Source organism: Agelaius tricolor, unplaced genomic scaffold (genome assembly GCF_023055355.1).
Source record: "Agelaius tricolor isolate 1412-34295 unplaced genomic scaffold, bAgeTri1.0.p SCAF_2, whole genome shotgun sequence".
NCBI classification, from domain to species: Eukaryota; Metazoa; Chordata; class Aves; order Passeriformes; family Icteridae; genus Agelaius; species Agelaius tricolor.
Window position 1 is genome coordinate 63,611,281 of NW_027269262.1, and position 27,557 is coordinate 63,638,837.

General features: G+C 39.6%; 2 protein-coding genes across 2 annotated transcripts; one reads left to right on the forward strand and one right to left on the reverse strand.

Annotated features, from left to right (window-relative positions):
- The first annotated feature begins 42 nt into the window (after positions 1–42).
- On the forward strand, positions 43–17,759 carry TERF1 (telomeric repeat binding factor 1). The gene is made up of 10 exons (XM_071421012.1): positions 43–247; positions 2,046–2,141; positions 4,299–4,429; positions 5,549–5,635; positions 6,904–7,053; positions 9,136–9,242; positions 10,394–10,459; positions 10,543–10,586; positions 11,606–11,670; positions 15,915–17,759. Exons 1-10 carry the CDS (start codon positions 43–45, stop codon positions 16,071–16,073), a joined length of 1,110 nt encoding a protein of 369 aa, XP_071277113.1. The 3' UTR covers positions 16,074–17,759.
- A 120-nt stretch (positions 17,760–17,879) lies between these two features.
- On the reverse strand, positions 17,880–27,102 carry SBSPON (somatomedin B and thrombospondin type 1 domain containing). Its single transcript, XM_071420996.1, has 5 exons — positions 26,748–27,102; positions 20,519–20,713; positions 19,868–19,958; positions 18,899–19,075; positions 17,880–18,249 (listed from the first exon to the last, which is right to left on the reverse strand). The coding sequence occupies exons 1-5, from the start codon at positions 26,962–26,964 to the stop codon at positions 18,132–18,134; spliced, it is 798 nt and encodes a 265-aa protein (XP_071277097.1). The 5' UTR covers positions 26,965–27,102; the 3' UTR covers positions 17,880–18,131.
- Positions 27,103–27,557: the final 455 nt, after the last annotated feature.

Below are 27,557 nucleotides of genomic sequence, written 5' to 3' on the forward strand. Positions count from 1 at the left end.
GGCGAAGCTCAGGGTTGGCAGCCGTTGGCGCGCAGTTTGAACATGGCGACGGCGGCCCAGGACGCGCCGGGAGCGGCGGACGGCGGCGGCAGCAGCTCCGTGAGCAGCTCCGTCAGTTTGGCCCCGCCGGAGGCCCTGGAGGCCGTGGCCGCGGAGTGGATGCTGGAGTTTGTCTGCTCCTGCCTGTGCCGGCACTTCGCGGAGCAGAGCGGGGCGGAGTTCTGGCGGTGGAGGGACGTTGCGCAGGGTGAGGGGTAGCGGCGGTTCGGGCTCTCCACAGCCGCTCCCGGGACAGCGAGTCCTGAGGGGCCGCAGGGGCAGCGCCTTCCTGCACGCCGGGGCGCTAAAACACTCACTGCCCATCGACCACCGTGGTCAACAGCGCTGGGGGTGATGCTCAGCTCTTTCGGGGACCTCAGGAGATCCCCGGGCTGTGGAGGGCTGGGGTGGTATCGGCAGCACTCGCACACGGCAGCAATATAGCAGTGCTAGAAGTATTTCAGAGAACTATAGTCTGGCAGACAGAGATGAGATGAGATGAGATGAAGTGTGGTGACTGGGTTTTGAATGGAAAAACATTTATTTAAAATGGGAATAAACTTTAGCGTGAGAATGGTTGACAATTAGAAGTAAATGTCTAAGTCTCAGATAAATTTGATGGATTTATGATGTTTTCTTCTGTAAGAAGCAGTTTTCCTGCGGATACCAGGTTAGAGCTTTGGGGGATATTTTGTCTGTGTAGATGTTCTTGACTCAGGTGAACGTAGGAGTATGACTTGTTCAAACTTGTGCAAAGAATGGAATACAATGGCATGCAGAATGATTACAAAGTAGGTTGATATGGGATATGGTAAGAAATCTAATGATAATTTACTAAAGTACTTTGAATGGGGGGCTGCTAGATTAAATTATTTATGTTGCTTCTCGATGTGTGGCCTTTGGACTGCAGCTCAGCAGAATTGTACTGAGGTTTTGTGCAGGTGGGAAGCAGAGACAATGCAATGCAAAAGCAGAGTGAAAATATCTCCTGGGAAGACTGAGTGTGTTAGTAAAAACTATTAATTAAGTTGTACAGAATTCAATGTCATGTGGAAATAACAAGTAATAGCAAATTTTGAACTTGCTCCTACACTGTTCAGCAACAGAGGAAAGAGTTTGGCACTCAAAGATTATGAAGTCAATATTGTAAAAGTCTTTGGGAAAAGCTAAGCACAGTCATAAGATTGTAATAGAAAAGTAGGTGTGGTTTTTTCATAGAAACACAGAACTGTTACTCTTGCATGTGACAAAAGGAGACCCTACAGAAATGATGACTGGCTGTCAACAAGAAAGTCAATTCAAACTGAAGCAAGTGCAGAAAGGTAGGAAGGCAGTGGTTCCAGATGATACCCAGCAGCTCCTTTGAACCCCAATTATTCTGTGATTCATTTTTCATTTTGAATGGTTCTGTATTATGGTGTGAAGTTGAATTACTATATCCAGCACATTAGCATAAGAAATTCACAGTAACCTGAATGATGGGAATAAGCTCATGATAGCTCCCATTTTAAAATATGTAATAATCCTTGTGACCTTACACCCTTGCAAGGAGGATTTTCCTTGTAAATTTACATTTCTGAGTAAGCTTTCCATGTAGCTTTTACTGCTTTATTTCTGTAAGTTGCTATAGCAACATGCTATACCAGTCTGTCTGTGGCTTATGGTTTGTGGGCATTCCCTGGAAGTGTTCTTTGGAGCAGACAGCTGTCTTTTGTAGTACCCTACTTACCAAAAAACCTCTACATTTAATACTATGGTCTTTGAATTGGATGAATTCCTGTGATTAATTCTGCTGTTTCTTCAGAAAAGGATATATTCTTCTGGTCAAGCTCTTAAATATTATTTCAGTTGTTTTAGCAAGGAAGAATACTAATGAAGTGGGCTTCATTGGTTTCTTAAGGAATTAGAAATTTAGTAAAATCTGATAACACAGTGTCTAGTATATATCTAGCCACACTGTGGCAGTGGTGGAGCAAAACTGACTTGAATTTTCTCTTCTTTTACAGCTCTTATTAGTGGCCTCTCCCAAATACCTCAACATCAGAAAAAAACAGTATATCTCTGCCAGCTTTTGATAAGAATTGCACAAGGAAAAAGCCTTGGTAAATACTCAGGTTCTTTTTTTTCAAGTGTTTAAAAATAGTTGCATGAACTTCTACACAGGTACATTAGACATGCTTTCACATAGCCTTTACTATGCACATATATATTTTTTGAATATAGATATAGCTATATATAAATAAATTGAATAAATTTCACTTTTTGGACTATGTTTATTATACGTGTGACTGAGCTGTCTGCAGCACTGGTGTCACTCTGTGCTGACTGACTTAGCTACATGGAGTTTGAATGACCATGTACTTCTAAAATTACCAGGTTTTTTTTGTCAGAGTAGTATCAACAAAAGAAACATACTGGAAAGACCTGACTAGCTCTTAGTGAGCAATACTTACAAGTTTAAAACTCGGGATATGTGTTCTTTTCTGCACATTTAACTCTAGAGATTAAAGTAGGACAGGCAGCAGGAATGAGAAGATGGATGAAAAGGATGACTGCCCATGTTTCCTACAGAAGACTGTAAGATCTCAGCTGGCAGCAAGTCCTTGGGGCTCTTACTCACTACATCTTCTGTTTGGCTGCATTTGCAACTTGTTGGTTTAGCCAAGATGATTTTGTTTGAGTTTCTGGAAGACTTAACTTCTTTTTTTTTTTTCACTGTTTGATAAAACTCTTTGGAATTTAAAGACTTCAGAAGCAGTCTTAAAAGCATGAGCATGGAAGAAAAAAGTGTATTCTAGCCTAGCAATGCCAAAAAGTTTTGTTTTTATACAATTAAATTTCCTATGTTTCTTATCAGGTTTTATGGCATCCTGATTTAGTTTAGCTTGGAAATCAAATTCTAATATATAAAATAGTTCATCAAATTATTTAAAATAGTACACAAATTATGAAAATTTTGTCCTAATGCTCTAAATTATATTACTGTATATAACACTTGAGAATATTACTTCATTGTGTGTTCCTATCTTATCAGTAGAGAATGATCTGTGTGGTGAGGAAGATTGCATGTGTGTAGTAGGTATTACATCAGGTGTAGCTGCACAATGTACATGGAAAGCTAATATATGGTAGCTTTCCTATTTTTCTAGTTATTAAGATATTTGATCTGTGATGATCACACAGACAAGACTGTTTCAGCTCTCTAAGAGCTCAACACTTTTGTTTTACACTATTAAACAATATGAAGTGTCATGTTACTTGATTGAGACAATAGCTAAACACGTTTTTGTTTTAGTTATGTGTATATATGCGCATAATATTGTTTGAAATTTCACTGTTTGACATTATTTTATTGTGGATATAAAATAATTTTTCTCTTCAGTATTGCGTAAATTGCTTACCTTCTGTCTGAAAAATACTTAATGAAAGGAATAAGTTATTAAGACAGATTCTGCTGATGCCATAAAATGAAGGCATAGGTGAGGCTGTAGTTCAGTGAACATCTTGGGTGAAGTTGGCAGTGCCATGGGAAGAAGCACTTGTGCACCTGCCAGCTCCTCCTGCATCTGTTACCTTGGCACACTCACTTGTGCAGGTGTGCAATGACCAGACTGGGAAACTGCTTGAGAGTGATAAGGGGATGAATATTTGGCTAGACTAGATTTCTGCCAGAACTGGTCACTGATCCTTTGCTGGGAGTTTGCACAAACCTTGGTGTTGGCACAGCAGTACACTGGCATGGGGGGTTGCTTCTGCTTCTTAAGTGACACTCCTGTGTAGACCTGTTTGAGTTTCCCTCTTGGTTTAAGCACTTCAAATACAACAGAAAGTTAAGACATGGAAATAGTGATAGACACAGGAAGAAAAAAACAAACTACTTAGCATGCTGATTATATTACAAAATTAATAGTATCAATATCAAATGTTGTGAAATCTCATGCTAAGTTTAATGTATTATTAATGCCAGACCAAATACCTAATTGCAAGTGGCATTTTAAGTGAACAATAATTAGCTGACATAATTGCCCCTGAAAATGCAGCAGTAATGTTAGTAGCAATGGTAGGAAGAACCAGTCTCTGAAAAGAAGACAGTTGCTTCAGGTTTCTTAAACACCTAAAACTTGAGGAAAAAGGAATTGAAATTGTATAATACATATTACTTTACTGCATACTATATTCTATTACTTTACTGCATACTGTAATCTATTTCACTTTATCCTTTAATTTTTATAAGTACTTTGGGTTTTTTTCCTTCTAAGGATTACAGTTTGAAAACGATCAAAGAATTTCACCTTTGGAATCTGCTCTGTCTTTCTGGACTTTACTTGAAAGGGAAGAAATTAAACTGGAAAAACTTCATGAAGAAATTCGTCGCTTGATTCAAATTCAGGTCTGTGTGACTTACTCATAATGCTTCAGGATGCTCCCTACTCATTGGGAATGAGTAGCTGGAAATCTGCCTGGCAGGAAAGGACCTGGGGGTGCTGGTCAACAGCAGCTAAACCAGAGCCAGGATGTGTCCAGGTGGCCAAGCAGGCCAATGAATGGCACCTGGCCTGTATCAGGAACAGTGTGGCCAGCAGGACCAGGGCAGTGATTGTCCCCTGTGCTCAGCACTGGTGAGGCCACACCTCGAATCCTGTGTTCAGCTCTGGGCCCCTCAGGACAAGAAAGACTTTGAGATGCTGGAGAGCGGTCAGAGAAGGGCAAAGGAACTGGTGAAGGGTCTGGAGCACAAATGTTACTAGGAGCAGCTGAGGGAGCTGGGAGTGTTTAGCCTGGAGAAAAGGAGGCTCAGGGGGGACCTTGTCACTCTCTATAACTGTCTGAAAGGAGACTGGAGCCATATGGGAGTTGGTCTCTTCTCCCAGGTGGCTAGTGACAGGATGAGGGGAAATGGCCTCAAGTTGTGCCAGGGGAGATTTAGATTGGGTATAAGGAAAAACTTTCACACAAAGAGTTGCACAACATTGGAACAGACAGCCCAGGGAAGTGCTGGAGATGCTATCCTTGGAAGTGTTTGAAAAAAACATGTGGATATAGCACTTGAGGATATGGTTTAATGGTGAACATGGTGGTCTTGTGCTAGGTTGATGGTTGGACTTGATGACCTTAAAGGTCTTGTCCAACCTTAAAAATTCTATCTTACTAAAACAGAGCCCTTTTTACAAAAATCTTGGGCTATTAGCAGACTGAACTGAATTTTCAGTTTTAGTACAGAGTAAATAGATCTGTACAGGGGACCTTTTTCTATCTCATATGGGTCCTGTTTGTACCAGTTAAAATTTGTTTCAAAAGCTGCCAATCTGAAAAAGATACCAATTGAAATAAATTTCAAAACTCATTTCAGAGTTAACTGTTAGAAGTAGATATGTGTCAGTAACCCTTAAATATATAATCATCTGAATTTTTGGAGTCTTAGAAAACTGTAGAATTGTGAATTCTCTTGCTTTTTCTGAATCTCGGGTGGAAAGTATTTCGCCATATCTTTTAATTATATTTCTTGTAGATTGTAGCAGTCCATATGGAAAACAGATATTTCAAAGAAGCTGCTGAAGTTCTTGAAAGGCTGTTCACAGACTCTGAATCAGATAAGGTAGTAACTTGTTTAAATTGCATTAAAAGCTCTTGACTTTCAGAGGAGAAAGAGGGTAGTTGGTTTGCAAAGCTAGCAAATCCTACCTGCATAACTTCAATCTCATTATTGTCTGTGCAGTCACTTTCATACCTATGTCACTTTAAAATACAAAAGGAAATTTGTGGCCAGGAGATTGATAGACATACTGGATGATTTTTGTAGGAGTAAAATGCTTTCAGCAGCAGTTGTCCTTCATCCCCTCTTCCACTTCATATGAGGAGTGAGATGGCACTACAAATTCTAGGAATTTGATAGTGCTGACTACTAACAGCCAATTTGCTGATTTCTGTTGTAGGGGACTGACTCTGTTTGTCACCTTTGATTAGTGTTCTATGTACCAAAGCATCCCAGGGAAGGAAAACTCATTAGCTTCAGACTGGATGCTATTATGCCTCAGACTGGAAAAGACAACATATATGTTAGGCCACCTCCTGGTTTGAAGCTGACTGCATCATTCAGAAAGGTGCAAGTTTGAGTGAATATCTCTCTAATATAATAGAGAGATATTCACTCAAATCACAGTGCACAACTTGAGTTTGCTGGAGTGGAGAAAAGAGCAACAGAAGAACTGCAGGTGAAAAGAAGTTAAAAATGCTTCCTATATCTTCAACTGGTATATTAGGACACATGCTCTATGTAAGTAGTAGCCTGTGTATAACTTATACACTTCCATTCAGAGGATTTGGATGTTTGGAAAGTGTAGATTGTGGTAATATACTCAAATTCATATATAAAAATGACATATACACAGAAGATAATTCTCTGCCTATATTGGCTTCTGTAAAATTCAGAGGTATTGGTAGACAAAATAAGAATTTCTAATTATCAGTATTAATGTATCCTTAATGGTGCTGTACTAAGTTATCCTTCTCCTGAACACTGTACACCCCTTTCAATGGCAGTCTTTTTGAGGCAGCAAATGAGAAAACCAAGTAATGGGTGGCTTGTTTTGGGTGTTTTTCCTCCATTGACACCCCTGCTTTCAGTGTTATTCATAATGGAAATGAAAATGTAAATCTCTGGTCAGTTACACTTTACCATTTACATAAGGTACATACCTGGCATTATGACTAGTTGACTCTAGAACTGTTTCAAACTGCAGCATGAACTGTATAGGGATATGCAGGAAACTGTATAATCATCATGTTGAGCTTTCTGTATTTCCTGTTTAGCATAGATACCAAGTTTGCTGCAGGATTGTGTTGTATAAAGTGTGCTTTTCTTAGCCTTTAAGGGTGAAGCTGGCAACCGTAATTAAAACCAAGGATCCATATGTTCCTCTTCTGCAAAGCTTCAGTTACAGTCTTTTGATAAGTAAAATCAAGTCTTACATTGAACTTTTCTTGAAAGAAAATGAAACTAACTTCTTAATACAGGTATGTTGAAAGTATTTTGAAAACTTTGGAAAAAATTTACCTGATACGATTAAATAGATGTCTCCTTCCAAGGGGGTTGTTTGGGCAATATTCAATTACTGTATTAGATGAAAAGGAAACTTTGCCTTCCTTTGGATTGTCTTATTTTCAACCTTCTTGTTTTAATTAATATGTCTTGGAGAAAGTTAGTAGGAAAGAGACTCCTCGTAAATATCTTCTATGAATGTTTTTCCCACAACTTTTTGATTAGAAAAATAGTTAGGACATTAGTATAATTAAAACAAGAGCTGCTTAAGAGATGCAGTTCTGATATGGGACTCCTTTAAAAATGTAGCTTTATATTTAATGCTTATTTTATTTAAGCCTACATGTCTTCCCATACTAAAAATAAAAAATCAAGACCTGTTAATTTGGATAAATGCTTTAGGAATGTCAGGGGAGTTAGGAGATAGCAAGCTATTATTGCTGTTTTCCTGTAAATACAAATGTTCCTTACAAACAGTCTTGCTCAAAAGTGATTTAAAATTGGCAAGAACAACATTCCTTCTTCAGTTCATCTTCAGGAGGATTGTAAAGAATTTCTCTTATGTTTACTTCGTATAAAAGAATATTGAATTATTCAATTACAAAAGCACAGATGTCTAAAGGTAATAAGAAGCAAATTTTAAATAAACAATCCTGAAGTCCCTCTCTGTTTTTCATTCTCTTACCAGAGAGACTGAACAACTTATTACATACACTCAAAGTATAATACAAGGAATACTTTTTAATGGTTTCACTTGAATGTCAGTTTTCAAGTTTACTTTTCAAGGCTCTTTCTTTGAGTCTAAGAGGAAGTGGAGGCTCGGAGGTGTCAGAGAAGGCCCACAATTCCATACTAAACATGCCTAAAGCCCTCACTGCCTGCATCCCCACTGCCTGCATGTTTGTCCTACTGTCTGCACCCACATTGCAAATCTTACTTTGAACAGTTATTCTGGCACATGGAGGAGACAACTTTGTGAGGAATTCCCACTTCTGTGCAGCACACAGGTCTCCCAGCAGTGCACACTGTCTTCTCTGCAGAAGAACATTCTAGCTTTAATTGCTAATTTCTCTTTCTTCTAGTGCCAGATGTAGGAAGTATAATCATAGAGTAATTTGGATTGAAAGGAATCTTTAAAGGTAGTTTAGTCCAACCCACAATAACCAACCCTGCAATAAGAAGGGACATCTTTAATTAGATCAGGTTGTTTAGAGCCCCATTCAACCTGGCCTTGAAGGTTTTCAGGGATCAGACATCAACCTTGCTGGGCAGCATGTTCTGTGTTTTGCCACTGTCATCATAAACAAAACAAAATTCTTCCTTAAATCTAGTCCAAATCTACCCTCTTTTAGTTTAAAAACATTAACTCTTGTCCTACCTCTAAAGGCTCTGGTAAGAAGTTTGTCCCATCATAATTCAGTGTAGGAGTCCCCTTTTAGGTACTCTATAAGGAGTAATGATTTACTACTTCCTTTGCTTGGCAATGGAGGAGAAATAATCTTAGTTTGTGGCTAGAAGTTTGAGCAGGATGTTAGAAATATTTTTTGCCAGTGCAAAAAAGGTTCTATTACAAGCCTTAAGTCTGCTTAGACATGTCTTTTGAACATGCTACATGTATGCTTTGTCCTGCCATGTGCTATGGAACTAGATAAACTTGGCACCTGTCAGTTTTAGTTTCTAACCTAGTTAGAAAAACCAGACTTTGGAGTACTTTGATAGTATTTGCAGTCTTAGTTAAGTTCTGTAATTTACTTAACACATTCTTAAGTTTACTCATTATGCAACTATTTGTTGTATTTCTTTGTGTCCCTATAAAAATCAGTTGCAGCTATGACTAAAATTTCTCCAAGTTATTAGTTGATAAAGATCTTTATGGATTTCAACTTAACATGCTAAAGTTGTTTTGAAACTACTTACTTTAATGTTAATACCTCTGAAGTGTCTATCAAATAAGCACTGCTAGTTCTAATAAAAAGTATGCATGTTAATCTTAGTGCAAACTCCTATCTAGGTACTGCCTGGCTTTAATTTTAAGATATCAATTACATTTCTCACAGGAAGCCACAAAACATGTGGTGTCTAAAGGGTTGGGAGCAACAGCATTGCAGAACAGACCTGTGGAAGTCAATGAAAATGGCAAAAGTGATTTGGAAACAAAACAAAGGTTTGTATTAAGTATTATACTGCTAAGGGATGTACTTGGATGGTAACATGAAACTTGTAGATCAAAGAGTAGGTAAAAGGGGGGGCACTAAATTCCAAATTGCTGTCCAATAGAAAATTAGCTACAAGCACATTCCCTATTTTCTTTAAATTTGTGTTCTTCTGTGGTTGTTACTTTTGGCATTTACATGAAAAAGCCTGTCATTAAGTTTAATTATTTGTGAGGTTGCACAATTTGCAGTTTTAACAGCTGTCAGTCTATAATAATATAAGGACAAGAAAGACTTTGCTTTTTTAATGCTTGATTGAACTCCTTTTAGTTCTAATTTCAGGCTATAGGTCATCTCAAGAGGAAAAAGAATTAGGAAATGGAATCAGTCTTACATTTTTCTTACAGCTGACCCCTTAATGATACTAGTGTGAAGGGAAATAGTTATGTTGCTTCATGATTCTGACAGTGCAAACCTTCAGAACAATGACATGATTATTTTGGAAAATGCTAATATTCTAGGTTTATCACCACTTGTTCAGGGAGAATAAATTGCTGGCTTTAGCTGGGATAGAGTCTGTATTTCTTCATTTTTCTACTTGGAATACTTGGCATCATTTAGTTAAGAAAACACTGACGCAGACAGTAGAGAGGAAGACAAGTAATAAGATTTTTTTTTTAATTTGCTTTTTTAGAAGGGCAGCTCCTGACACATCTGAGAGATATGATGAAAGACTCGTTCAAAAATACCTATGTAAATAATTCCTAATGAAAAATAGAAGTTCAAAATGCCTCTTATCTTCAACTTAAATGTCTTGGGAACAGGCTACCCAAGGAAGTGGTCACATTACCAAACCTGATAGAGTTCAGAAAACATTTGCACAGTGGTCTCAGATACATGGTGTGACTCCTGGGGATGTCTGTGCAGGGCTAAAAGCTGAACTCAGTGATCCTTGTGGGTGCCTTCCAACTCAGCAGATTCTGTATTTCTCCTCCAGGTATAGGGAGGCAAGGTTAAGAGGGTGAATGCATTGAAGCAGTCAGTTATTTTATGCCACTGCTTCTGTAGAGAAGGCTTAGGATTCTTTCATTAAAATATTGTTGAATCATATAAATGGCAAGTTGCTGCCTAGGAAATAATTTTTTTGTCTTTTCTTTTTAAGGTTGGTGAAAGAGAAACAGTGTATCACAAGTCAGTCATCTGGAGTCATAAAAAAACCCATAGCAAGGTAAAAAATTTGTGTTATTGCTCTGGTTACAGACTTTTCATCAAGTACTTTGTATTTTTACTTCAGATCTGTGTTCTTTGCAGGAGACGTTCAAGACAGAAGCCCAAAGAGAGCAGAGTTCTTCAGAGTGAGTATTAGTTTATTTTTACAATTTCAAAACAGTCATGTCAAACACTTATTTCTAACTGCCTTCCCATGTGATTGGATTAATGCAGAAATGATTGTGGTGGATAAAAACACTCAAAGTTGTGTATGGTTTCTGCACAAATGCAAATTTGGTGGTTGCCATATTTAGGAAGCTGTGAAGTGGCTTAATGTTCTCTAGCAATTAATTTTGCAAAATTATTCACTATTTTCTGATTTGCTTGGTTGGTTTACAGGACTTAGGCTTTTCTGTCCCAAAGAAAGCTGACAGGAGTACTGAAATCCATTTCTTTCTGAATTCTGTGCTAGATAACTTGATTGGGAAAGAACTAAAGAAGTTAGCTGAAAAACAAATTGTATTGTAAAATGTACAAAGTCAGGATGTTTGTGTGATTTCCTGGTATTACTTCTTAAAAAATCTAACACAGATAATATAACAGTTATAAGTAAGTTCTTAAGACCATTAGTACCCTCTTACCACAGCAAGATGATGTTATAGTTCCTGCACATGGCCATGTTGGTATATGGAAGGACAAACTCTTAAGATGCCTTGAATGCTTGCCACAGTTAAAAACTGATACATCTACTTGGAAATTATGGAATTTGTATACAAAGAATCATAGTTCTGATTGGTTCTTACTTCCCATTCTATGTAAAATGAGAGTCGTGCATATAGTAAAAATGTTTTTACCAAAATCGAATATTTTGTTATTATGTACCAATTTTTATCTAAGTGTTTAAAATATAATTCTGTGAACTCTATTGTATAGAAATTAGGGTGGGTTTTTTGAATATCCTATTTTTTGAAGCCCTTGTACTATGGCAAGATTCACGTGTATTCATTTATAAAAGTATGTATGTAAAGAGACATTGAAATTTTCCCAATCTGTCAAAGCATATCAAAATAGTGTACATTCTTGTCAGGTCTAAATGGTAAAATGCAAAACTGCTGGCTTGATGTTGACTCCTCTTTGTTTTGGATTTATATTAACTGTCTTCTAGGTCTTAACAGCATGCAAAATGTGGGACAAAACGAAGTTTCTTTGGCATATAGCCGAAGAAGACAGGTTTGTACCTATTTTCTCTTCTAAATGGAGATAAAATGAATCTTCATGCACAGATTTTTTTTCTCGGCCTTAATCTAATTTTTAAATCTAGTGCTTAGATTTAAGATTCGGTAGATTACTCAAGTGCTACAGTTCCTGAAATTGTTACAGTCCCTTTCTTTTAAAGACAGGAAATATAACATATTTTTACTGTCTCAAATATTGCTGTTGCTAATGCTTCCAAGGCTTTTATTTGTTGAAATACACCATTACCAAAGTTTCGTGTGAGATAAAAAATTCTTTCCACAGTTTGGATTAAAGAATTCAGGATGTCATTTGCCTGTGAGAATTTCAGGCAATTATCAGAGGCAACTCATTTTCCAGCTTAGAAGCTTAAAGATTTAGCAGTTTTATAATTCAATACTTTTTTATGTGATGCAAAAACATATTTACTTGGAAAACTACTCTAGTTTTTATAAACCAAATAGTAGGTTCTTCTTATAATGCTACATTTCAAATGATCCTTTGTGCACTCTTCATGGGTAAGCCTACTTCATTAAATTACATTAAAATAACCCTCCTGTGTTCACTAATGCTAGAATTCCCATTGGTGGGATGTGCAGAAGTGTATGCCTTAATAGAATGCAATTGGAAGTTGCTTTGATGTTGGGGTCTTTCAAGCTAATTTTTGATTATAGCCAATTTTCCTTCATGAGCCTTCAGCATTTTATCATGATAACTGAAGAAATTAACATTGAATACGTGTATTGCCATTGTTGGATTCCTCTTCATAATATCTCTTAGGAAGCAACGTGGAGTCTTTCTGTTTAGATTATAGTACAAGTTATATATCAAGTTATATACAAGTTATCATATATCCATTTTGATGTGAGCTGTTTCATTTTTCTGGTGTTCACTTTTTCACATAACAGGGAGGACCAAATCTGTTTTGGTTTGGTTTTTTTTTTTTCTGGAGGAGAGTTGTACTTCCTCCTATTTCTTTAAGCATTTTTACTGAAGTTGATGTACTGATTAAATCTTCAGTTACATGCTGTCCTCAAATGAGACCTCATTCTTGAAGTTTAAGCCCCTATAAAGAGATTTTCACTTTCTCACAAATCTCAGGAATAGTTAGATCACTGACAATCTGTTTAAAAGCTGCAGATAAAACCAGTGCCCTAAAAAAAAAAAAAAAAAGCATCACTTACTGGATTTGCTTTTTGCTTTTAAAGACAAAATTACTTTATTCCCACATATACTTGAATAGGTACCTTGTTAGGCAGTTGCTGGTAAGCATGAGCCCTTCCATCAAGCTTGTTTTCAACATCAAGAATTAAACTGTTTGGACCACAATGACACAGAGCTAATGAAAGCTTTGTAGTCACATATTTTTGTGCTGAGCTAGTCTGTTACTGGGTCACCTACAAGCACTGTGTCTAGGTCTAGGGCTTACACACACATCTTGTTAGAAAAAAATAGGACTTGTTTGCTTAATTATGTTGTTATGTTGTTATATGTCAACCTTGATTGAAATATAAAGACTAAATTTGTAGAGAACTGCATCTGACAGGGGCATTGAAAATGTTAAAAGAACTTAAATGAAACTTAAGATTCAGAACTGTGTTTCTTTCAACACTTAGAAAAGTTGTAGGCATCTGTTCCTCTGTTATATTTATGCCTTACTCCCTACCACTAAAACCTCATAAATGTTTTATAGAAAGCAATGATAATTGGCCTTTTAAACAATAAATCTGCTCCTCTGCTTAATCATCTGGGTTATAAAATTGTCCACATGCATGAAAGAATGCAATGAATGTCAAGCTGTTGACTTCTAGAACTTCCTTTTCCATGTAGTCCCTCATTCAATGTTGGCATTGTTTGCTCTTGTTTTGTAAATGGCATTTCATTGCAATGGTTCAGTGCCCATTTTCAGCCTTTCATTGCAGTGTTTTCAGTTAGCTGCATAGAACAATCTGCAGTGCTATTGAAAGGACACACACTTTATTTTCTCATTCCTAAATTAGGGGATGCAAGTGTCACAGAATTTAGAGAACTGTTTGTACTCAATTTTATATCCAGTAATTATATTGCAAGTCCTTTGAGTTGTCTAAAATCTGGATGATACGTGATTTAAATTAGCAATGTGTCTGAAAATCTGGGTGTTTAGAGTTTTGTCAGAGTTGTATGGAAAAAAAAATCATATATTTAAAGCTGAAGGAGAAAAAGCTCTGACTCAGAGCAGAGTCCCCTTATGCATAAAGGAAGACAGGTTACTAGAGCAGAACTGACTCAAAGGAATAACAAGATCTTCAGATTTGTGAGAGAATGTCTTCACATTCTGCCTGGCAAACTCAAGCTTGCTCTGCTGGTGTTCAGAGCTGGCCAGATGTCACATTGTTGCTGTGGACCAGGCACTGTGCTGATGTGAGCTCAAGCGTAGTGCTGCATTATGTCCAGGCTTTCAACCACTCTTGTAACAGTGCAAAGCTGGAATCTACATAAGTTCTGTCCCAGAGGGGACAGAGAGCTTGTCAGTGAGTGGGGCAGGGGACAAGTTATTGCTCTGTTCTGTTCCTCAGTGAAAAGAGTCAGTCCCTGATTTACCTGTAAAGCAGGCCCTCATTTATACAATAAATGGAAGAAATTTTTTTTTTTTAAAAGCTCAATGTGAGCAATTAAGAATAAAAACAAGCTAAAAACAACCCTTTTAACAGCAAATGTAATTAATCATTGCAAGTAACAAGGGTTGTGATTGTCTCTTTTGATGAAAGTATTTGAATTATCTGGTGCTGTAGGTCAAGCATAACTGTGTTAGTTGAATAAAGATTTTATTTAGTAAAGTTTTCTGGCATGCTCTGAAATGGGATGAACTACATTATTCCAATGGAATCTCTGCCCTTTTAATAATAGTAGAAAAAAAAGCTATTCACTGCTAATGTTGCAAAAGATCTGTGGAACAGGAAGAATTAGAAAAAGGAAGTATTTTTGATAAAGGGTAAACTACTTTAGAGAAGTTTTAGGTTCCTAACTGTTTAGAAATACAGTTGAACTACTATTACTTGTAATTCTTTCACTGCTTAGTGAGGTTTGTCAGTGATCAGAGTTTACTGAAAAGGCCCTGATACTTGCATTAAGCTGGAATAAATCCAGCTTGGAGATTTGAAGTTTGGTCTTTACACACCTCAGTTTGCACTTTGTGTAGATGCCACATTTTCCCTTTTTGGAGAAAAACCAGGATACAGTTTTGATCTGTTACAGTTTTGAGGCTGAATGTTATCTAAGTTCCCTCCCCCTCAGAGACTCCCCCTTGTCTTTGATGTCTGAGCCCTGCTGCAATTTTTAGAAGTTTAAATTTAACAGAAGGGTGGAACCATGCAGAATAGCGCTTAAAATTGTCACCTGGCCAGAGACTGTACTGATGATGCTTACAAGAGCAGAATCTTTTAAAGATCCCAAAAGGGTTCCACGTCATTAAGAAATAAATTTATTTTTTCCTCCTATTTCCATGGATGTGGGTTCTTGTGACAGTCATATTGGCTGGGTGTTCCTGCTGCTCATCTTCTCTTTGTGCACAAGCAGGAGGGTATGCATTTGTGTAATGGCAGCAGCCATAAGATTACATTTCCATTGGGTACATTATTTTCAGAGTTAAGTGATGTTTGTTCCCCTGTAATTCACATTTCCTTGCACTTACCAGATCTACTAGCTGGCTTTAAGCTGAGGCTATTCCTTTGCACCTGCATTTCCCTTTGTGCCCAGTTCTGTACAATTTTGAAGGTTTCAGTTGTAAAGGTGAGCCATAACATGATTTTCTAATGTTCCCTTCTGCTCTATAGCCAACACCATTTATCCATTTGATAGTTGGAAGTGATCTGTTACTTATAGGAAGAGGTTTTATACATACTCTGGGAAACCAACCTTTCTTTTATCCCACCAAGCTATAAATTTTAGGCTGTCAGATTCAGCCATTTACAATTCTTATGGCTCTTGTAATGTTCTATAAACATTTTTTCCTTCCAATCCTGTTACTCCAATTAACCCAAGGCTTTACTAAGGTCCCCTTTGGGAGCCCCCATAAAGCTCTACAGGTTCAGTTACAAATTTATCATTTATCTCTAGTTTCAAGATATGGTGCTCAAAAAACCCCTCTGACATGTGTACTCTTACAACTAGAGAGCTGTTTGAAAACTTGCTTTTATATTTGCTATAAGCAAATATATTAATACCTTTCTCTGTTCATATATCTGGTGTTTTTCTTGCCCTAGAAATGGACTCCAAAAGAAGACTTGGAGCTGAAATCAGGAGTAAGGGAGTTTGGAGTGGGTAACTGGGCTAAAATTTTAGCCCATGGTAACTTCAACAACCGAACAAGTGTCATGTTGAAAGACCGGTGGAGAACATTGAGCAAGATCAAACAAAGTTGATTTGGGCTACAGGAACCAACTCTTCTTGACCTTTCCCTACATAAAGACCTACTCTAGCTTTTCAGAATAACATCTTATTTTAGTCTCAGAGTGTCCAGCAGTGCTGCTGTCATAAAACATGAAACAGAATAGTAATGGGTATAAAACATTTGTGTAAGCTTACCTAGTCTGGTAATGATGACTTCAATGTAAAGTCTGGCCTTTTTTGCTACCATAACAGATAACCTAGATTCTCAAATGTGAAAATGTGAAAGTGATTTAAGAAATGTCTGTTATGTAAATAGGGGTATTAGATCTGACTGACAACATCTTTAGTTTGATGGAGGCTAATAAAAAGTCAAGTGTTCTGTATTTTTAAAGGGCTGTATCTCTTTTTAGATTGACCTTTTCATAATTTCACTTCCTGCCATATAACCCATTCTAGTGTGTTTTGCTTCACTTTGAATTTTAGGTCAGACTTGACATTTCTGTAACTTTTACCAAAAAGTATGTATTTATTAGTATTGCTAATTTTCTTCTGAGATGATGGTTTGTTGTGTTTTTTTCTGCAGTTAAAAACCATAAATTCATATAATGTCGTAATTTTAAGTAACAAAGGGACTGGTTAGTTTTTTACATGGAAAGGAACCCTATTATACTAGCAGTTAGCATCTCTTGGTTAGCTTGTGCCACTTACCTTGTCTTGATCAGTGCCTTCTTCCAGACCAGCAGGAAAGGGAAAGCTCAAAAACACATGGCCAAAGTGGGGCTCGATAATGAGTCTACACTGTCAGTGACAGCAAAGATACACTTTAATGGAGGTCACTATCGAGGTCTCTGCTGGCCATTGCAACTCTCCTGCTCATGGGAGACTGGAACAGATGGATGATGGCACTAGCCTGTATCTCTGGATTCAGATCATTTGGAAGAGATTTCCACAATCTCAGAAAACTCATGCTTTCCACTGTCATGCTGGTGTGAATCTAGTGACTTGAACTAACACAATACAGCATTCTTTTAAAAGCGAAATCCCCTGAATTCAGATGTTTTCTGTACCTTTTTTTCTTGGCTAAAGTTTTTCTTTTCCAAGAACCTTTTAAGAACAAGCACCTGTCTGAATTGGTCGTATTAAAACAAAGCTCTCTGAGAAAGGTTTGTTTCACAACACACTCTTATTGTGGACAGAACCACAAGCAGATCCACTTCCTCATTCTTGCTAAGAGACTCTATGGCTTCTTCCAGGAAGTCTTTATGTTGCATGGAGATGCTGCCTGTCTTAACAGGAAATTTTCTCAACCTGCATAGCAGTCTTGCCAGTGCTCAGATGTTGCAAGTTCTTATGTTAATCATTGTAGATGAGCATTTTTAACTAGTAATAAGTAATTTTTTTACACTTAGCCAATTAAGTAATTTTTTTACTCTTAGCCAAGGCCTTAGTCACAAAGTCTTGTCTAAGTTCAACTGCCAGAAAAGTCAGACTGTGTATTACTGACATGAAGTTCTGAGGAGACCAATTCTTTAACAATGCTGACTAGGTCTATGTCTTCATGAAGGTGGCTGAATGTGAAAACTGCGGTGTAGAGGAAGAATACTTACACAATTATAGTGTAAAAAATTGTCTAGATGATACTGGAGACAAACAAAGTACCTAAACTGAAATCAGTTTTAGCTTTCAAAAACTTCATTTTTATTCACCCTTGCTTTTAAATATTGACAGTAACTATTCTCAGACTTGAAAATATTTGGCTGGCTCACTACTGAGTAGGAGCATTGCCTGGAGACAGGGCTATGGCCAGTAAAGATGGAGAACTTAAGGAAAGCAACTACTATGGTTAGAAACATTAATTCTTTAATTACAAAAGAGAAACATGGTAACATGCTTCTAGTGTTCTAATACAGAGATCAGTCTTCGCATTTTGTATTAAGGCAAAGAGAATTTCCTGAAATGATTCTGCCAAAGTCCTGACTCATTTAAAATTTGTTAAGGCTCCAGAAATGCAGCAGAAATATATAGGTTTCTTGGCATTGGTGTTAATTTTCTTAGTCTTTTTGTTGCAATTTTAAAGGCCTTTTAAACTTTTATGTAAAAATAAAACTATGCACCAGGGGACAGGAACAGTGGTCCAGTTGCCGGATCTTCTTCCAGGTTCCTTGGCACTGAGAGTTGCCAATTGCTTCCCAGTGTAAGATTTTATCTCTGAAATGAGAATAAATATGAAATTAGAGTAAAGCTGTGTATCTAGTGTTACTGGATTGTGTTGTATAAAATGTCAGAAGATTTAATAATGTAAGGCCTTATTAAACTCATCTAGCTCTTAAAATGCTTTCTGGAGCAGACATTATATTCCTAAGTAGAAATATCCTGGATGGTGGGTTGAGCAGCTGGCTGTACAGGTATTAAGTAGTATGCATATTAATAAATGTATGGATCAAATAAAAATCAGTTCTGAATAATAAGTATCTACTTTAATAATAAATATCTTCTTTCACAATCACTTTTCTAAAAACCAGGTACATATGCTTGAGGGGAGTACCAATCCACCAGTGTTAAATCTGCATATTTGGACTATGGCAGGAAATACTAAAGTGCCCACAGCTGTAAAATGTCCTCTTCCACTACACAAGTTCCATCACTTCTTCACAATAGTGAATAAAGCATTAAACTCCTATGTTGAAATGACTTCCCAATTTTATCTAGGTTTTAAAAGCAATTTCTGTGAGAAGCGAAAGGATAAAATCTTCTGAGCTCTACAAACGATTTGAGCTGTTCCATTTTGTAGTTACAATAAGTGCAGCTTTGAACGAGCTCCTGAGAAGTCTGAAGTGCGGTGCTGGGTTTGGCTTACCCGTGCGCGCTGTGGCCGTCCCCGGAGCAGCGCCGCGTGGCCGGGCTCATGGCCGGCGGCTGGCAGGCCACGCACACGGTGTGTCCCTCGCGCAGGTACTGCATCCAGCGCGCGTGCGGGCGCGTCTCCAAAGCACACTGCTGGGAAAGAGATTCCGTCCGGAACTCCACACAGTATCTGCTCAGGAGGGAAAGCACCAAATTATGAGAGATCAAGCATGAGCCAAGTGGCACTTTGAATATATCGTAAGGGTGGTGCAAGTTAGACATCATTGTTGCTAACAAATCTCCTGACCCTAGCCCAATCAGTGGATTGGAAAACATTATGCAAACTATTTCTCATTCTATGCCCCAGTCCTGTGTTTTATGTATAATCTCACTTTCTGGTAATGTTCTGTATTCTTAAATTATTTTGAAAAACAGATCTCAGTAACCCATATTTTTTCTTCTATACTGCTGAAAGAAAATGGAAAAGAGACTTTAGAATATCAATGAGTTTTATTGTTCTAGGAAAAATAGCACAGGACAAAACATTATGAGCATTACAGACGAAGTAATAGCCTAATTTAAACTTCATTACCATCTCTACTGGTAACTAAACAAAATTTCTTACTGCTTGTGTCAAACAGTTTAAAAAAAAAGGTCTCTTGAGACCAATCCCATTCAGCCCACGTTGTTCAGAGACCTACATCTAATTTCTCAGACTTACACTTAGGATACATTCGGCTTTGTTTTAGCATTGTTTACTGCTGGCTTTCAAAAGATCTGCCATGATCCCAATGTCTGATTCAGGACAATTAGCAAGTAATAAACAATATGTAGAACATGCAAATAAACTGCGGGAGAGAAAACCAGTACAAGCTATAGCTTATTGTTTAATTATTGCATTTAAATTTAATTACATTTTTCTCTGTAGACAGCTGTTTTCTACCAAACAAGATGACCCACATACATATGATAAATAGATTACCCTGCTGCTTCTTTGTCTGAAGGCCAGAGAGAAGATGCTGCTCGTCTTTTTCTTTCTTTACCGTATTCAGAGGTAGTTATGAAAGCAGGGACTGAGGAAAAAAACGGATATGGTAAAACAGCAAGACACAGCTGAGTCATATTTCAATTACTGTAACAGTGGGTGAATGAATCAGGAGCTTGTGGATGGCAATGCTGGCTCACTTTATTGAAAACGTGATAAAAGGCTGGCAACATTGGACCACAACCCCATTCCCTACAGCTAAGCTCTCTTTATTCAGAAAAAAAAATCTAATAATGCATGCCATCTAGCCAGTGAGGTAATAGGATGTACTGGAATCCCACGAGGAGTACTATTTCCTGTTTCATACTGAATTTGTGCTCTAACTTCGCACAGAGATAATTTGATACTTAGATTCAACTGAAGGAATGCACACAGCTTAGTTGTTTGCTTAACAGAAATTATGAAAAGCCAGAGTAGAAAAACAAATTATTGAATAAAAAGCAATATGACAGTAGAAAGTTCTAAATTATAATTTTAACCAGCTAACTGCAGATAGATGCTTGGTTTTTTGCTGTTCATTGAGGTCAGTAAAATTTATGATGGCTGTGATGGACACAATATACAGCAGAGAGATGAAATTGAGAATACCATGTTCGTGGCCGCAGTCCTCCCCCTGGTAAGTCAGGTATTCCAGGCAGCCAGCCTTCTCCTCCAGAGCTGGGCATGGCTCCCCACCGTTTTGAGGCTCCTGTTGTACATAGCGCCGACGGACCCGCAGCCCAGGATGACATTGCTCTGCACAGCCACTCCAATGACTCCACTCCCCCACAACACAGGGAATAGCTGCAAAGCAGTATTAAAACATTATTAGTGGTCAGGACTTTGATTTAATCCTAATTGCTCTCAAAAGCTTGAGATAATAAGACTATTTTGAGGGGCTTTTTGTTTGGTTTGGGTTCTTTTTAATTTCTCTTTTCTAATTTTATTTATATGGGTTTGAACGCTCTTCCCGGATTTTGCATACTCAAATTGAAAGTTCAAACCTGCTTGCAATGCTTGGCTCCCTATTCCATCCCTTGTCCCCCAAAAAACAGCCCTTCATCCAAACCTTTCACTACAGCCGTGGGGTTCTTCTGTACCCTCTTCTGAAGCATAAAGCATTAGCCTCAAAGGAGACCAGCTCATGGATTACCTACACCAGACTGGTCTGACCTTCCCTGGCAGCTCCTACACCACTAGATTCTGTTTAAAGGCTGGAACATTAAACAGCAGCATTCTTTATTCCCTTCAGATCAATTTTTAACTCCTTTTTCTTCAACACTGAACTGTGTCCACTGCCACAGCTTTGTTTCTCTGTTTTAACACAGGTCATGCTCATTCCCAACTACAGAACAGCCCACTGGATATTTGAATTTCGGTTCTCATGGACCACAAACTTCCTCTGAACTTAGTCAAAAATTCTAGGGAAAGTACCATTATTTTTTAAGTAAACATTGAATCATAAGAAACTGCATTTCCCTCAGGCAGGGAAGAAAAGGTTTTACAGTGTCATTTGCAGAATACAAAAACAGGTTATAGATACATATTCCTGAGTGAGAAACTACACAACATAGAAGTCTTCACTTCATTTTTCCATTAAAACAATATGCAACTGTAAAGAACATACAGCCATTTTACATCTTCATGAAACTGCTTTCCTCAGCCTCATCTCCAGGAACACCAAGTCCGTTTTTGAAAACTGTACAACCTAAAAATTTTCCCTTTCCCTAGCAGTTAGAATGAATACTACAGCTTTTCAAAGCTTCACTGCAGGCTGAGCCCTGAGGGGTTGGATTAAGATCATCTCTGGATGCTCACTGATGGAACAAACACAACCCCTCCACCTGGGAGCTTCAAATCTGCGCAGCCGTGGCAGGAGGAGCCATGAAAGAGCAGACAAGAAAAATGTCTCACACATGGGTATCCATCAAGTGGAAGAATTCTCTAAGGATAAGCAATCATTTCCCTACACGAGTTGTCCTCAATTTGTGGCCTACAAGGACATTTAATCTGACTGGTGATCCATTCCCAGTAGCCTTTTTTCCTGGAGGCTACCTGGTAGGTGCTCCAGGTTAGAGAATGGTACAATATACACATTATCATCAATAGGTGGGCTATCTTAAACTGGTTCTGGATTGGTTTGGGTCATGCTTCTCATTATTTAGTTAAATACAACTTTTCATTTCCCAGGTGTACTATTTCTCATTAGCTTGTAATGGAACATATCACATGTTTTCAATTTTTTTTTTGCATTTCCAGATTACAATTTAAATCCCCAAGAAGCTTTACAGTTTAACCACTAGTCACATCTTTGTATCAGTGTTGCAGGAAAGTGATGGGACCAAACTAGTCTTTCAGGAAAATATTTTATGCCCTCTGGGATTCTGCCAGTACAAGACACTGGGAAGGAAGAGTAGAATATGATAACCTCCTTGGGGTTTGTGACTCTTCTCATAAAACATAGAAATTGCAGTGTTTGCTCTGTCATTACATCTCTAATTTCTTGGACTATTACCAATATCATAAAGCAGATAAAACCTCTAAAACCTCTGAAAGAGGCTACTTGGCAGATGTCCTTACTACTTTACTAAAATTCCCTTCCTCTGTTCTCACTGAGCTGTGCACCAGCTGTTCTGACCAAACTCGCCCACTTTTGAGAGCCCTGACAGCACCAGGTGTATTGTGGCTGAGGATGCTGCATCCCACGCCCTCAGGAATTCTACTGAAACAGAAACACAGGGCTGACCCGGGTATTGGGCCACCAGTTGTCCATCCTGCTCAACAATTAGTATTCTCTGGTGTTTTCCTCTACTTACTGATGAACACCTTCCCAGACAGCTCCTGAGTATGATTTGTAGAACAGTGCTGGACAACCACAGAAAAAGCCCCCTTTGCCACATGCAGACACCTGACACTGCACCACCAGACAGTGCCCTCAGACACATCCAGGTACCCCAAAGTACATGACACAAACTCTGTGGAAGAGAAGGCACCACACTGACATGCTGCAGTACAGCTCTCAGACTGTTTGTTCCAAGAATTGTGAACTAGAAAATAAAACCGGTGATAGTTAAAATGTCTTAGACCCCACCATGGGATAGCCAGGACAAGTGCTAAATGCAGTATGGACCTCACAGGCTTTGCAACCTGGCTGCAGGGTCCAGACACAGTCCTTGACTCCACTTGATTTATGGTACAAGCAGACTTGAACGCCTGATCACACATCTTAGCTCTACCCAAGTATCCAAAGGACAGTAAGTGTCCATCCACCTATTTCCTTATCTATTGATTCTCTCCCAAGCTGGCTGCATGAATGACCTGCATAAATAAGAATTTCCACAGAACTTTAATCCCATATTAGCACCTTGATATGCAAATAACATCAGTCTAACATCAAATTTTCCAGGAAGAAACTCCCAAAGGGACTGAGTAAGTGCATAACAAAGCGATGACTTCATGTCTTACTGGAATCAAACCAAGCTGACAGTTAAATATTGGTCATCTGCAGAAATACATGCTAATTTTATGGTTATCAAGACTTAAAATAAGAAGGATGAATTGCCCTAGTCATGTGGAAAAATAAGAATATTGGGTTGCTAGAATGGAATTTAGGCAGTGCGATAATAATGTCACTCTTGCAGTCAGTACCCAAAAACTATTAAGGGACAGTGGATTGATTTTGTGCCTTGTTGGAAAGATGTCAAATTCCACAGCATGACAGAGACTGGGTCCATGAGCTGACATAAAAGGAATGGTGCCATCTCTTGACACACTAAAAGAAGTATTAGGGATCCATAGCTACATCTTTATAGGTCCCTCTCCGTGTTGCTATTTGCTCAGCTTAGTTAACACAACGATTTTAACTATGTTTAATGATGATTCCTTGAAACAATGAAGAGGATGCAAGTCAAAGGAAACTGAAGGAAGGGAATTGTTCTCAGGTACTTACCAAAATGTGAAAGCTAATGCAACACTTGAAATTTAAAAAAAAAATCACAGAAAAATTACATTGCTATCTTATGAAAGACAGCTCGAGTAGCCAAAACTTTGGTTTTGTCTTCCATTTGTAGCACTATGAAACACAGATCCTTATTTCTGAGTCAAACTCTATTTAATTTTTCCCATCCCTGGAAAAAGAAAAATGGATGATTGTAGTATGTTCATTGTACAACATATATTGTAATATGTAAGGATCTCTAGTTTTTCTCAGAGTAACCACTTTGATTCAAATGGTGAGCTGATTCCTTCCTCAGGCTTTCTCATTGGACAGTAGTTCCTATTTAAAATGCTGTGTACGAAAATATTCTTTCTTCAAAAATATTCTTCATTTATTCAAAAATATTCTTCAGGGTTAGAACTATAAGGAAGTTTATTTTAAAACTCTTGAACTTGGGTTCAGCAGTCCATGAACTTCTGCTGAGCCATCTATTTATAAAGTACCAAACCTACAATGATTTTTAGACATGGCAGAATTTAACTGTGCTGCTGGCAGCTTTAGGATGTTCATTCTTTCAGAGGTTTCTTTTATTTTGGAGCATGGATTGTACGATTCCTAACATTTCTTGCATCCTAGCATCTCTTGATTACTTACACTTGAGGCACTTTACACTTTCCCCAGAGGATGAAATGTCATTTCTGCAGGTGCTGAAATCATGAGTTGTGAACAGGTTGACAAACAAGCAGTAGCATGAGAACCATTGATCCCCTTTCTTCACATTTCTATTTTAAAGTTTTGAACTCTACATTCAAAACAGTGAACTATGCCAGTGAACACCCCTGGTGTCATTAAACACGTAGTTTTTAACAAGACTCAATGGGGAGACCTCAACATCCAATAGGAATAAAAAAGAGTCTAATATTTTCAGCCACACTTGTGTAAATCAATACAAACTTCCACTGGAACTATTTAGAATTTCTGTTTATACAGAATACAAGCTAATAACTACTTGCCATAGAGAGTATATATGATCACTTGCCTTTAAAAGAACAACTTCTCATAAATTTAGAATTGTGGATGTGTGAATTCTAGGATCACCTTGCCAGGGTGCCAAAATTCTGCCCTCCCATGCCACACCCATGAATGCAAAATGTGCTGCTCCCTCTGTTTGCGTTTGTATTGGTGTTCGCACAACTGGGCAGCGAGGCAGTGCAGGGAGTCAAACCAGGCAGAAACAGGCAATAGAGAGAACAGAAATAGTTCCCTGTGTGTTTAGCTCCCTGAACTGGGCCACCAAGGACTGACAAATTCCAGCTCTGGTGCAGCAGAGACAGTGAGACAGGGAGGCTCCACTGAAACTCCATCTTCCTGACTGCATCTAGGGCACCCACCTCCCACACAGGGTGCAAGTGTGGTGTGCTTATATTGCAGACATACACTGAGCCTGAGACAAAAAATACCATCTTGATAACAGCAGGGCATCATCAGGTGCCAGAAATCACCCCAGGCATCATGGTAATGAAAGTGCTTAAACTAGAACTTCTCAAGCACAATCTTGAGCTTCTTTTTCAGCTCTGTTTTAATGCTAACACTATGCATGTTTATCAACTCTCTCCTTTTATGCTTAAATAATAAAAATAATTTTATTTACTGAAAAGATGCAATATGCTGTGGCTGTAGGACAACCATCTTGCCAGTTCTCCCTCTACTGACTTTCCTGAATGAAAGAACAATCTATTTGAAAAATGCTAATTTCAAAAATGCTACCTTCTGTCTTTGTGGTGCATTTTTTCCCTTCTGTTACTCTGAGGAGATTATTTAGCTGTGGAGAAGCTGACCATGCTCCTTCTAGAGACCTGGGGTCATAGTTCTGCTCTCTGAGTTCTTCTGTGCAGTTCTACACCCCTTAGGATGGGTCTACACCATCTGAGAATTGTACTCCCCCTTCCCAATCCAGGCAGATGTAAGCCAACTTGGGTCCCAAAGCTATGTGGCTATGTCAGCATGGCACTGAGCCTGCTAAATACACCCTAATTAGCAGGACTGTGCAGCAGAGGCTCATGACTTTTTGGCTGTAGGCTGGCATGCATCCAGCCAGCTGTGAAGAGACATTAAGCTGACCAAGTATTCGTACTGCACCTGCAAAGCAAGGTCTGTGTCCTGCATCCCAGGGCACAGAGAGGTCTTAAAAAGACTGCAAAGGGTAGAAATCCCACAGAAGAAGGCACTGTGAATATCTACAAAGCAGACACTCAGTTTGGTAGAACTGGGCTAGTTTTCCCTCCTTGTCATTGCTCACTGAGAGGCTTTGCGATCACCCAAGGGCTGGCAGAGGACCCTCTCACTCATGCTCCTATGCTTATTTTAAAGCTTTTGCCTTCACAGTAAATTCCTGTGGATTCATGCTCCTAGACAAAACCTCACCGTGGGGACTTCCCCAATTATTTCAATGATATTTGTCAGGATGTGAGGAATCAGCTGAGAGACACAGGCAGTGCTAAATTAATCTTCCCGGCTGTCTCTGCAATCGGACATCACCCCTGCAATCAATCTGTGTTTGGGACTTTGCCTGAGTGAAAAGTAACATAGTATTTTAGAGGAAAAATAACTTCAGACTGTCACCGTACTACAGCTGATCCGGAAACCTTTTCTCTCTAGTGGGAGAAAAGTCTCTGTCTCCCTTCCTGAGCCTGGCGCTGCGCCAGCCTGGTGCCCGGCTGGGAAGGGAGGAATCTGCCCCTCTCGCAGCCCTGAGCCCATGCCCGCACGAACGCAGCGAAATCTGCATTCCGCGAAGCCCCGGCAGGCAGCTCCCGGAGCCGGGGAGAGGGCCGGGGCCGCGGGGTCCCGCCGGCCGCCCTCCACCGCCCCCCTGTCAGGGCCGGGGGCGGACGCACCTACCCGGGCACGCCTGGCCGTGGTCGTGGCAGCAGTCCCCGGTTCGCCGGCAGCCTCCGTCGCAGTAGCAGGTCCCGTAGCCACCTCCCTCCCTCCAGCCCTCGCCGACGCAGGCGGCATCCCGGCCCTGGCAGCATTTTCCCTGGCAGCTGCCCCCGGCCCCGCTCCCGGCCCACAGCAGCCCCAGCCACAGCGCTCCCGACAGCGCAGTGCCGCCCATCACCGCCACACCGGCTACTGCCACACCGGCTACTGCCGCACCGGCCGCCGCCACACCGGCTACTGCCGCACCGGCCACTGCCGCACCGCCCCGACGTGCGGGCCCCGCCACCGCTGCGCGCCACGGCCGCCGCCAGCCCCCGGCGGAGCGGAGCGGAGCAGAGCGGGCTGGGCGGGCGCCCGGCGGGGGCGGGGGGCGGCCGGCGCGGCCCTGCCCTGCCCGGCCCTGCCCTGCCCGGTCGGGCAGCGGCACAGCTGCCGCGGCAAAGCTTCGGGGTGTGGGGGCAGCGGCAGCGTGCATTTTAAATCTCTCGTAAATTTTAAAATCTCGTAAATTTGAAATCACACAGCCGCGTGTTCTCGGGGGTGTCCTGCCAGGTGGTTGGTGTTTACCGTGGGATCCGCATGGCAGGACAGCTGGCCATGTCCCACACCGCGATGTTCTGTATCAGGATGTCCTGCACAGCAGGAACCATGTCCCACACTGCAGGACTCCCGCAGGTATGACCCTCGTGGTGATATCCTGCACAGGGATGGCCCTCACACCATGACCCACACTGCTATGTCCCACACTGCAGGGACTTCCACAGTGAG